We start from the raw sequence: 13,581 nt of genomic DNA on the forward strand, positions 1-13,581 counted from the left end.
ACGCAACAAAAGCAAAAGTCTGATTCATTACAATGGACAGTTGTTGTTTGTAATCACAAAATGTGTGTTCTGTATTCTTCACTTAACAATTGCAAATATAAATCTTATATTATGTGACTGTACCTGCCAAGATGTTAGACAAGAAGTACACATCAAATGTCCACATGGCTCAATCTTCACATCTTTGTCATTTTCTGCACATATTTTACACAGCTGAAAAGTAGAGCCCATTTCACAGTACAGTTCATATTGTTCCTGAAAGTGAGAACAGAACAATGATGTGGCTAAAATATTACATTTTTCGCTATGCTAGCACAAGCCATTGTATTGTCCCCACCGATACTCTGCTTCTATAGTTTATTATATTTTAACACGGTACACATTTACTCAAAAACTCACCTTTCCTTTAGAGATCAGATATGTAATAAATGAGTATTAACAATGTTCTAAACTTATCAAAAGTAAATATACTTGAGGTGGTGACGGCGATGTTCCTACAAAGCTGGCCACTCATGTTAAGTCCCATCATTTAGTCGTAATATTGAATGTCTGGGTTTGTGGGCAAACTGGACAGATGATTCAACTAGGTGTCGTTAAAGCCTATCTATAGGGCTTCAATTAACTTGGTCGGTCTTGGGCTAATTTGGTCTAAATAAGCCAAAGTGATCATCAAAATTGACATGCGAGAAGACAACAAAATTAGAAAATCAAGTACTGTAGAGGACAATAGTTTACAATCATCTAGATAGCAAGGGAATGCTACAATTTCTAATCTCTAAAAATAATGGATGGTATGACAACTTTTACATTTATGAATGCTGCAATAAGCTTTAAAGGACTACTAAATACCAATATGTACATTTTCAGATATGAACCAGGAAGGTAACAGTCTTGTATACTAGTACTGCAGAAATGCACTTGGTCACTGACTGCATATTTAGTTAGAGAAACACCTCCCTTCTAACATGGCAAACTACTGCAAAAAAGTGAAAGAGCATAATGGACATAGGTGAAATAACTCGTGTTTATATTTAACTATTTTATTCAATTACGTAGATTTAAAATTACTGTAAACACTGGCTTTGCTTGTGCTTTAAATTTAGGCTCAGTAACTCTTACTATAGTTATAAAATTATTTATATTAGCACATACATATTACGCAGTGCTTTACAGAGAAAATTCATTACTCACATCAGTCCCTGCCCCAATGAAGCTTACAATCCATATTCCCTATCACACGCAAATACTAGTGTTAATTTTTTTAAAAAGCCAATTAACCTACGCCTGATCTCTACTTTCACCGCAGTTGTAAGATGATCACACATATAACTCAATACTGGCTATCTTCTACCAATATGCACGATAATGAACAGACTGAGTTTTGATAGATCATCATCAGGTATCGCAGTCCACTTTTAATTGACACACACAGTGGCATTTAGGCCTATTATCTTATGTTGGCGTTGAGATTACAGTATGTGTGACCAGCATTAGTTTCATCCTGGGCCCTTTAATATTCCATTCCTATTCTTAAACCTGAAAATTATGGAGCCTGCAATAATTTGTAGTGCCATGTTTACTTGTTACATAATATTGAATTATGGAATCAGTTTTTTTAATGTTTTAGAACATATGAACAGTTATTTTGATAACATCATTACATTCCAACTCTGCATATGTTATGCATTGTGACTGATTAATGGAAAAAATATAGAATGTGCATGAAAAATAAGCAAGATACTTGGAAAGATCAGCATATTATGAGCTGTAGTTACACAGGGCATAGGCAATACACTTTATAGAGGCTATACAGAGCACTTGGTAACAATGAAGTAAATTAATCAGTAAACAGTCTTTATAGGAACCAGTAACAGAAATAAAGGAAATGCTTAGCTACCTGGGTAACTTTTATGTGATCATGTGGCGTAGGCTCACACAGACCTGTCAAGTCAGGATTGTAGCTTCGTCCATCAGGATATAGATAGCTAAAAAGAAAATTACAAGCATGTCATTAATATCAGACTCTCAACAGCATCAATGAAATATTATAAAGGATCTAATAATACAACTTCAAACAGGTTTGAAGACAAAGGTCAAAACGGTCTTGGGTCTAATTGTGCATAATACTATGTTAGATGTAGTTTTAAGCTATTCCTCTGCATGGCTATTCCTCTGCCGCTTATGAACAGAGGAGTCGGACTGCCTCTTGTGTTATATATGTGGATATCATAATATGGTAACGCAAACAAGCTCTCTTATTCAGAGAGACAGTGACCGTAGCATATGTTTAGCTTGACTCAAATCTGTAACACCTTGAAAACTAGATAACCTTACACACAAACATTTTTCATGCATTCATTTCTCGAAATTTACTCTTAATACAAACTCAAAATCTGACATTTCTTAGAACTTGTGCCTACAGTAAAAGAAGAAAAGATCCCCTACTAGGCGACCTATGCCTTCCTAGGTTACCTCCGTGCCTACATTACCTTAACTAACCTAGGTTTAAAAGAATGACAGAAAGCATAGGTAGGGGCTGCCGCCACTGCTGTGCTACGGATCAGCGTTTGTTCCTCCCATTCATTTCCTCTTCACTTCTATCTTCTGTCATCCCACCTTCATTTATTCCCTCTCATGTTCTCTGCACACATGGATGTTGCAGAGATCACATGGGCGGCAGATGGAGATATATGCTTCCCCCAGCAATGCAGCTGTGACAGCATACAAGAATTAGCAAGTGTCTTGGGGGCATTAACAATGTAATATTACGCAGGGGCTTAATGGGGGTCATAACACTATGTGAGAGCAAGAATTGAAGGAGTCAAGAACAGGTAGGGGAGAGCAGAGCAGCAGTCTGCCAACTGCTTCTGCTGTCCTGATTTTGGGTGGACTATCACATGCTGTCTGGGACATAAGGCATGTCCTGCTTCACAATGCTCTACTCACGAAGGGGGGGCTGTGTGCATTCAATTCACCCCTTTTTGCGGCTATACTTTATAGAACAGCACATAACACATAGACCATGTACATGCCAAGTTCCTCCAATCAGGATTCAGCAAACATTCATCCGACAGTCTTTTGGTGATCTGTTTCACTTTACTGCATTTAAATAACTCACAGCTAGCAGACTGAGCGGATATCAGTATCTAGTTGCAATAAGCCCACAGCAATGCAGGACCAAAAAGAGTTAGATAGCACATTTTTAATAACACTTAATGGGAATAAATTTAGTGTTGTTAGATTAAGCAAACCAGCATTATGTAACCTATTGCCCTTAAGTTTTTGTGGAATTACAAGCCCCATCATGCCTGATATGTTTGGAGCATGCTGGGAATGGGGAGTGGGAGTGGAGTCCTCTTTATGAATATGATGTCTGACCAAGTGGGAGTGTGGGAGCCAGAGAACAGCAGGGAATTCATTCATGTTCTGTCTTTGACTTGACTGCCTTCTGCAATAAAATTAAAAGATCCAAAAAATTTAAGAGGAGGGGGAGGGCAGTGGTGGGAAAGGGAACCATAATAAAGTGTGGGGAAGGGAAATTAAAATGATAATTTCTTTGTGAGGGAGGGAAGTTTGTCCTTTGGGAGTATAATTATGTCGGATGACTGGGGGCCATAGGGAATCAATTATTGTTCCATCTGTCAGTAACACTGTGGATTGGACGAGGAATAGAGTTCAATGTATATGCTTATGTGGGGGGCAGGAGTGCTCAGTACTAGCTGACCAATAATCTGGATCTCATATAAAGACAATGGTGCCTTAGGCGTTGTACAATTTCTGGACTCAACAGATTTTAAGTGTCTCTCTTACCTCTTATGTCTTGCACTGTGCACATGATTGCAACAAAGTTATTGAAGATGACAACTGGTTTACCAGGTCACAGCTAAAACCCCTGCAGTTCACGTTCGAAATGTAAATGTTAGATTTTTACAATTTTTTTTTTTTAGAGTATTGGTCATTTTTTTTTACCCCCCATGTATAGACCCTGACAGGCCTAACTTACTCTAATCTTCGAACATGGTTTTATATACAGTGCCTGGTAAAAAAAAATATTAAATAGTTGTGTTTTGCTACTGAAATGTGGCTCTAGCTAGAATGTATTTTTAATTTGAGGACAGTAATGTGTTCTGCATTTTTAATCTCTTATATTCCTAAAATATGGTTATGTGGATGAAACCAATCACTCTTTGTAAAATTGGTTCTGTTGATTACGGGTTTTATAAAAACCATAAGATAGGACATTACTTCTTGTCTGTCTTGTAAGCCTGCAGCTTAGATATCCATGTTTACCTTCAGATCTATGGTTGAATCGCTGTTCAAAAAGCAAATACAGAAGGAGATGAAAAAAGACAATCACTGTCTGGTCCCTTATCCTACTGCTAACTTGAGGCAGAGAGCAAGTTGTGGTCTGAACTATTTTGTTTTTCATGTCAGGCAACAGTAAAGTAAAAAAAAAAATTGCTGATGATCTTTCACCTTTGCGGGACCCATCTGATATCTGCTGTATTTTTTTATAATTTAAGACAGACTCATTTTTATGCATAAAGTAAATACAACTGCAGTTAAAGGCAATTGCAAACACTATTAAAAACAATGAAGTGTAAACAAATATGGTCCCTATTGCTCAGCTGCATACATACCATTTAAAGGCCTAAAATCCAATAATATTTTCTCCTTTGCAAAATATAAAAATACTCAAAAATACCCAAAGACACACACATACATTTGCTATATGTGCCCATTGATAGACTGTATAACAGGTTAAAATTTCAGGCCACTTGAGGGTTGCACAGTGGAGTAAAAACTACCATGAGAAAAGGGTAGTGTTCAAACAATGGGCTCCACTCCACATAGTTTATTTGTGCCTGATAGATTCAATTGTTTAATATCTATCTGGATTGTGCATTAAAATACACAGTCATCCTTCTATTACAAGTCATTTTAATAAACAGCAAACACACCTTCCAAGTTCATTGAAATATATAGTAAGATCCACACCCCAAGTTTTCTTCATTTCTCTAAAGATCATACTTGCCCCAAGGAGGATAAGTAGAAAAGGTCTGTGCACCCTTACTGCCTTATGACCTGGCTCCGGCACCCCCCAAAAATTATAATATGCCACTGGCCCTGCACAACACCATGTCCTGGGGAATTGTAGGAAACTTGCGGTGATGAATTGCGAGTATAGACAAGGTAAGCGTAAGCCCAGGCCATGGGCGGCCCCGTGTGCAAGCCCAGGCTACTGGGCGGCTCTATGTGTAAGCCCAGGCCATGGGCGGCCCCGTGTGCAAGCCCAGGCTACTGGGCGGCTCTATGTGTAAGCCCAGACTACTGGACGGCCCCGTGTGTAAGCCCAGGCCACGGGCGGCCCCGTGTGTAAGCCCAGGCCACGGGCGGCCCCGTGTGTAAGCCCAGGCCACGGGCGGCCCCGTGTGTAAGCCCAGGCCACGGGCGGCCCCGTGTGTAAGCCCAGGCCACGGGCGGCCCCGTGTAAAAGCCCAGGCCACGGGCGGCCCCGTGTAAAAGCCCAGGCCACGGGCGGCCCCGTGTGTAAGCCCAGGCCACGGGCGGCCCCGTGTGTAAGCCCAGGCCACGGGCGGCCCCGGGTGTACTTGGCACAGATTATTAATGACATAGGCCTAGCTTTCACAGGTTGTCACTTTGCAACAACGCAACAAAAAATAATAAAAAAAACCAAACAAAAAACCTCCAACTATCAAAACCTTGCTCATGATTTAAATAGATTAACCTTCCCCTCTAAGAGTAAAGCACCTAAATTCAATAAACCGCCACGCCACTTGTGTTTTGTGGTAAATTCATCGTTGGTAAGGGAATAGAGATTCTGTGATCAGCTATAGATATGCATAAATCAGGGGGTCCGTAAACATTTTTGACCATGACCCATATTATTTCTGCGATACTCGCATACATTGTCACACATGCTTTAATTTTTTAAATGAAATTATGCACTTTCATTTATTTTCACAATTCTTAAGTACATTATTGTTAATAAATAGGATAAATAGAAACTGGGAACATATTCAAAGTAAAATTAAAACATGAACAATTATATTAATTGGTAATACACAACCTGTCTTCAAAGAGGATCATGGAGAACATAGCAACTCATATTTCGGGCACTAGCTCACAGTTTAAGAACCCCGTATAAAGATTAATTGCTCGCAGGAGAGAAACAGAAGGGAAACAGCTAAACTGTATTTTTGTTTTTATATACTGTCATACAAATAATACAATATTTCATATAAATCCTTCAGTTTTTGAGATCCTTCTTTTTTCATGAGAGTGTCTTGAGCAGGCAATGAAGAGTTCGTTACTCAGACCGTTACATTTTTGAAAATATCAAAAGCAACAGCCCCACCAAATTGCATACCATATTTTTAAATAGGCCTGCAATTTTAAATTGTACTGTGTATCCTTTATCAGTACCTGAAAAATTGCAATATCAAATAAACTTATTTTTTATATATTTTAAGCACTGATTTTCCCTCTTTCTTACTATTGAAATTGATCTTCACAAACGCCATTCTCTCTCTTGTCAGAGGTCAGGTAATTGATGCAGGAGAAAGCATTGATCACTCATGCTGAGGAGAAGAGAGGGGCTGCTACTGCATGCAAACTGTAATTGAATATAATGCCCATGTACAAGAGTCTAAGTGGGAGAAAGCAGAGCTTACAGCTTTTCATAATGAGCCCCGATTATCTACTAAGCAGCAGCGCAGATTTATATAAAGATGGAAAGGTTAACTTTAAGTTCTGTCAAGGCAATATTACAAAATGATTACTAATAAAGATCCAACTTTCTCCGGACAACCTTTTTTTTCCACATAATTCAGAAAGCCTAAAACACTTTAAAAAAAAAAAAAAAAAAAAGAAGAAGATAAAAGAAATAACTATTTAGCAAATATTCTGGCAGTTAAAGTTTGATTTGTAAATAAATAAAAATAGTACTGACAAACGACTAATTATGTATGAAATGTGACTCACCTCTGGTGGATATCACCCTCCGCCTGCCTGGAGCAAAAGTGTGCTCCAGATGTGGAACCTCCACCCCATCACTTTTTTAGGGAAAACTTTTCCCATATTTTTGCATGTATTGGAAAGAAGCTTCATTGCAGTAATAAAAACATAAAAACTGAGATTTTTTTTGAAACCTGGCAGAATTTCATTGAGATTCTTTCAGTACTCACTAGTCTGGAAATGTTTCCGTCAAACCAGTTCCATAATAAATGGTATATGCGCTCAAGACCTGCCAATTCATCTCTGAACTATGTGAGGATACTCTTTGGATCTTACTACAGCAAATTAACTGCAATAACATATATTACCTGTTCATCTTCTCAGTGGTGGGGTTCATAAACATATTTGTAATCAAGCTTAGTTTCATCTCAATAATGTGATACACGTATTGCTATTAACTATTGATATTTTTAAGGCACTGATCCTTCTAATTGATATGTTTGTATTATGTACTACACTCATGCATTCCATGCTACATGCTACAATAAATTGTGGTTTAAAAAAAACATAAAAAAAAAAAAAAAAAAACACTTTTTAATAAAATGTAATTCACTTTTGAACCACAGTGTAATTTATTTTAGACTGTGATAAAATCATTGATATTTCTGCTACAACTGTGACAAGCCTATCAGTGTATATGATACAGTTTCCAAACAGGAAATGGACAGATTATTTGATAATAAATAAGTTACTCATTTTTAAAATATGTACATAAAGTATAGGTAATCTTCAAGAAACATCATTTTTAAATTTTGTAGCAAAGAACAATAGCTCATTCTAAATCAAATACTATAATTCCTTTGTCAATTTTAACTCCCTGGACTCCACCCAATTCATTTTTATTTCGGGGAGAGCTATGTTTCACTAGATAACAGCATAGGCAGCACTATTAGTGCATACATGCGTCAAATTTAAAATGCTTCTGCTCCCAGTTATACCTGTTTTTATTAAATTAACACTGTTTATAATACTGTATACTATATTGCACTTACTAATCTTAGGTGTGTATTTCCACTTCCTCGCCACCATCCTGGGATTTGACATGGGTGGAAGATGGTGTGGCTTGGGGCCCTCTAACCCTGTCACCTCACATACATAGGGCACCATAAAGCAAGCTTGTGAACCTTGTAGAAACAAGATAAATAGATCCTGTTGTGTTTGGGCTACTGCACTCAGTTTGCCCATGTACCACACAGGGCAGGAGCACTGGAGCCCCTTATTGTAGCACCACAAAGATAAAAATCAATCAATATGGTGCACAGTCACTTGGGGGTCCAAGGAGGCTTCAGGACTACAGCCCCTGGCTCTAGTTTCATGGAGCCAATTTCTGGGGCAGAAATACTGAAAGTCAGTTTGTGAGGGAGATTTAAAGACAAAACATCCCAGCCCAGACTTGATGCCAGGGCAGGGAGAGGGGGCCCCACCCTAGCCCAGGCAGTGATTGGATAAGAGTGTGAACTAACACTTGCCTCTGAAAATGAAGTAAATTTAAAAGCATGTTCCAGGGAGAAGCTGAGGAGTGTAAATAAGCACTGACCTGTGCTCACAGAGCACAGCTCTAAAATAGAGACCTGCATGGACATTATTCCAGCCAAACCTGCAATGATGACTCCCCGTGGAATTAATGGCCTCTACCGATTTGAGCCACAATACTATTCTACCACTGGCAGACTTACCATCTTCTTGGGAGTCACATATCTGTGACGCCTCAAGGGATTCAGACTACCTTTGCCTATATCTGCGCTGCTGACCCTTGGCTATTGCTTCCAACTGAACTTAGTGGAGTCAGGCTAATGTCTGCACATTCCCTATCCCAGTTGCCACTGCCTGCTACCCCTCTACTCCTGTCCTGTCTGAGAACAGTCGGTCATTGAGACCCTATTGAACTAACTTGCTGTTGCCTCCGAGACAGCAGAAGAGAGGACCCCGATGACACGAAGAGCTGTGCCCTTCCATGTGTGTCACCATTCTGATTGACTCTCTATTTGGCTTGTATAGTTGTCGCTGACCCAATTTAGACATAACGGCTGTACCGTCCTAGCACAGCACAATGTCCCCTTAGTGCTCTTTAAGAGAGTGCCACCTGAGATTCCCTACGGCTCTCTGGCCACCTCTTTACTTTCAGCATAATAGCCAGCTGCTCATCCCTTCCCGCTACAGCTGTCCTATTGGTGGCACTGACCGCTGTCTCGGTGTACGTCACCGCAGGGCATACCAGTAGCGTTTTCACGACTACACCCCCTTTCTTCCAGGCACGCGACTACCGCCGTTTCTACTTCACCCACCTATGAGGCAACGGCAATACAAACTTCATTACCTGGACCTGCTGCAGATCCTAGTGTAGCAACCTTGCTGACATGAAAAGCGGATCTGTTCTCTGCTTCTTGAGCTACAATCTGCTGGTTGTACGCATCCTCTGTGCAAGGTACAACTGTCGGGTGGCATGGCTGTCAGACGCATACACTTTGGATATCACAGATTGCAAGCTAAATTAAATATTGGCTTGTTTGCTGTACTCCAGTGTCACAGCACAGGCTTACCTGTTATGAGCAGCGGTCCGAAGCTCCTTGGTTCTAGTGCTTTGGATGTACTGCTTTTGCACTCTGGAACCTTGCTGCCTCCTCTCCACTGTTGATTTTACATCATCACTCAGCCAAAGGTTCACAGGAGATAGTGACATTGGAAACAGACCCTGCCACTCATACCCATCGCTACACTTCAAAAGCCTTCAGTGATACTTTGCCGACATCTGATCTAGTCTCTTCAGTACAAAGACTCCTAACAGTGTAATTCTTCAAGTTTGCCTTTTTTTTCTGATGCTATATACTGTTATCTGTACTGTGTCATATTGTAGAAGTATAGTTAGCCATATTCTGCCTAGACTTTGTTTAAATGTAACCACAATATCATCCAGCATAGTGGATTATCTAACCTTTATGTGATATTGACCGCTATTACTAGCTGTTTAGTCTGCCCTTTTTTCTGTTACCTTTGGTAAAACTTTTCTATTATAATTTATATTTAGTAGTTTAAGGTAAAAGAGAAGGGGACTCTACTTTGCTAGGGTTGTTACATATTTTAGGTTAGTGAAAAGTCCTTCTCTAACATTTTTTTTCCAGTATAGTATTTAGCAGATCAGGACGATCAAGTAGGGTTTTTGGCTCCCAACTTCATTGCAGAAGTGGTTAAGGTAATATCAAAACTGATAATGCCCCAAATAGATAAATAATTTTAGGACCTCCACACCGCCATTCATTCTTCCTCTGCGCAGAGACGCCAGTTCCTCCAGACTCTCGGGATTGGAACAGCGCACGATGATGCAGAAGACATCACTCATTCACTCAGAGCTGTAAAAGACTCAATATCTATCTCTTTAGGTGATGTCAAAGAAATTGGAGAACCTTAAAAATCACATTTAAAAACATTATACCACCTAGGTCTGAACATATTTGGAGACTCCCAGAGCATTAGACCAGCTCTGAGGAATGCAAAACAATTCCTTTTGGGTAAATGGATGGATTATCAGGATGATAACCTTGTTACACTGGGATGAACAAACATTGTTTCGGAGTGCCTCTAAGGTAGCATTAAAAGGCCATATCATTGGCTTTGTGCCCTGGTTTTATAAGTCTATTTACGCAGCCCGAGTGACCCCTCTTATCGATTACAACTGCGCTAAACAAATTTTAGAAAATGTCCTACTTTCATGGTAGGAAATAGTCTTGTTTTTATGAAGCATTACTATTTCCATTGGTGAAACAAGGCAGGCAAATTATTAGGGACCATGACCAGAGAAAAAAAAAAAAAGATGCACATTACTGCTATTTGGAATTCTGTCACCTGAACTCTTGCCATCAAATCAGGGGAGATTCTTGGTGGGTTTAAGAACTATTATTCTTCTCTTTATGCCAGTAAGGAAGTAGGCGTTGACAATCTGGGATAGATATAGCAGCTCTTAAAAGCTCTTTCTCAGCAATAAACTAAACATCACTCTCATACAGGTCTGAGCAGTATTATGTGAAGTTGGTTTGCAGATTGTGCATTTACAAACCATCTTTATATAATATTGCTCAGACCTCTATATAAGAGGCGCTGTAGCCGGAGAATACCACAGAGTACTTGCTGGATAACACCGCTTGCATTTCATATAACAGAAAATCCTGAAAAAAACTGCTGCATGTAAAGGTGTTTATATTGTAATCTGAGCACTGACTTGGAGCCCGCACATCTCCTAACTGGACATATATAACAATCGCCTAAAGTCACCTGTGCAAGCTGAAAAGCCTTGAAAAGGCTTTGATTGCTTGCACTGACAGTAGTGCTTAAACAGAACAGATAATGCTTCATTTGATGTGAATGAATTCTAAAACTGGAGAGGATCTCTAGTGGTTGAGTATTTCATTTTCATTTTTGTTCTTATACAAGATCAATAGCCGTATATTTCATCAACTGCAGAGACGCCATCAGATACGTTCTGGAGAAATACTTTTTTCTTACTAGATTCTGAACAGATCTCTCATGATTAAGAACGTATGCTCACGGAATATTAGGATATTATAAAACAGTGTCAGATGTGTATTATCATATAGAGAATCAGTCAATATTTTTATTTATGACTATTTGTAATATGTACACATTTTTATTTAAGTGTGGTTCTTAATTGTACATTATGTATTAAGCAATACATATGCTTTAAGTCATATTGAAATAGAGTTGTGACACGTTTATATTAGTGTTGATATCATACATCAATTTTTAGCGCAGTCCTCATACTTTTTCCTATGTGATTTAATGGCGACAGCAAATCACCATTGTTTTGTTTTTGTTTTTTTTTTTACATCTATGTATGTAGCGTCAGCATGCCTTGCAGTGTTTCCCAATTGGGAACAAACATAGAAATTACACAAGAATGGGTATTAAAATACAGACAAAGTGGGTGTTTAGAGTATGCCCATCTGGTCACAGGTTTATTTATTGAAATAGATTAGCAAGATAGCAGACAGAGGTACTGGTATTGTGTTGTAGGCCCAGAACCCACAGCAACACATTTAATATTTTTTATCTCCAGGGTTTAACTCCATGTTTGCTATCCTCCATTTTCTCTTCACATTTTAACTTACAGCTATCAAACCAGATTTTTGAATTAGCAATTTACCAGACATAATCATAGGAAGATGGAACTTAAATTGGGTTTTGACCTGAAATAAATTTTACAGTGCTGAAGCACTAGTGACTACTTGAATTCCCGCAAACTGCACAACAAAGGCATGTTTTGATTGCATGCATCTATTTAAAAAAAAGTCTCAGAGGGAAGTACAGTTGATCGAACATATCACTAGAACTGATACAAGTTAAGTAATTAGTTGCATTATCTCTATCACCTTCTGCTTTGCATTATTATCCTTTAAAAGTCGTTTCTGCTACTCCCTCATATTAAAACTCTTTTAGATAGAAACTGAAACCTGGCTTTCACTGGAAACAGATACCATCTCTGCAATACTCTTCACTCTCCTTCAATACCTTTTGTTCTACACACTGCACTTTTCATTAGAATGCAGTTTATCTTTTTTCTCCTTAGCCCTGACACGTTTTTGTTGTGCACCATCTAACTGCTCCATTCCTCCTCAACCACCACCAAAGGGACCGCACGGCTCTTGTGCAACACAAATTCAGCTCTCTATCAATTGTATACTAGTGACCAGAATGCCTTCTGCATTATACAACTATCACTAGAATGCGCTCTCTATGCTGAAAGGTGAGATAGGGGGCACCATTTTACACTTTGCCTCAGACTGCAGGCTAGATACCCATGCTGACTATTACATAATAAACAATAATAGTTCATTAATGTAAGTTAGATATTGAAAACTAGATAACAGTATACTGAAGTAATAACTTGCACTCTTCTCCATGCTTCCACTATGGATATCAATTAGCACATGTGTGAAAAAGAGTAGTATATATAAACATTTTTTTCTAAATGTTCATTTTAAAAGGGAAGACTTATATAACTAACTTATTTTTACTTACAATCCTTCTCGACTGCCATCAATCAGAGCCTGAAACAATGGTTTGTTATGAGGTATCGTCTGTAGAATATTCCCATCGCCAGTCACATAGCCAATAGCCCACTGTCCCAGTCTTGTGCAACTCAATCTAAAAATGTAACTGAAAACATAAATCCAAAAAGTTACACTAATAATATCAATGTAATAATGCTTAAATGTTACTAAAATCATATACATCATACACTAGTAAAAGTAACATAATGAAACAAGATAACAAATACACAAGATATCACGCAGGACATTTATCCCATTTTAACACAGGAAAAATCCCACAACGAAAATGTTTACCTTCCTGGCTTAGTGCTGTACTTCTGTAAACGTGCCTTGACTTCATCATATGTTAAAAATGCCATGTAACCAGGATGAGTCACTGCTAAAAAGTTCCAGTTTCTTAATATAGAGCTCCAGGGCTGAGGAAACAAGAAGGAAGACACAAATTGGTGTTCATTAACAGACTAACAATACAGCAAACCAT

At 38.7% G+C, this 13,581-nt stretch overlaps 1 protein-coding gene across 1 annotated transcript in view; it reads right to left on the bottom strand.

The window, feature by feature from the left end:
- CBLB (Cbl proto-oncogene B) overlaps positions 1-13,581 on the bottom strand; it is a 134,132-nt gene that overhangs the window by 54,471 nt on the left and 66,080 nt on the right. Inside the window, exons 5-8 of the mRNA XM_075194907.1 lie at positions 13,395-13,516; positions 13,069-13,206; positions 1,898-1,985; positions 124-255 (exon numbers count right to left, since the gene is read on the bottom strand). Of these exons, the coding sequence (XP_075051008.1) occupies positions 124-255; positions 1,898-1,985; positions 13,069-13,206; positions 13,395-13,516 (480 nt within the window). The remainder of the gene's footprint in view (positions 1-123; positions 256-1,897; positions 1,986-13,068; positions 13,207-13,394; positions 13,517-13,581) is intronic.

This window comes from Mixophyes fleayi, chromosome 2 (genome assembly GCF_038048845.1).
Source record: "Mixophyes fleayi isolate aMixFle1 chromosome 2, aMixFle1.hap1, whole genome shotgun sequence".
In the NCBI taxonomy this organism is placed as follows: domain Eukaryota; kingdom Metazoa; phylum Chordata; class Amphibia; order Anura; family Limnodynastidae; genus Mixophyes; species Mixophyes fleayi.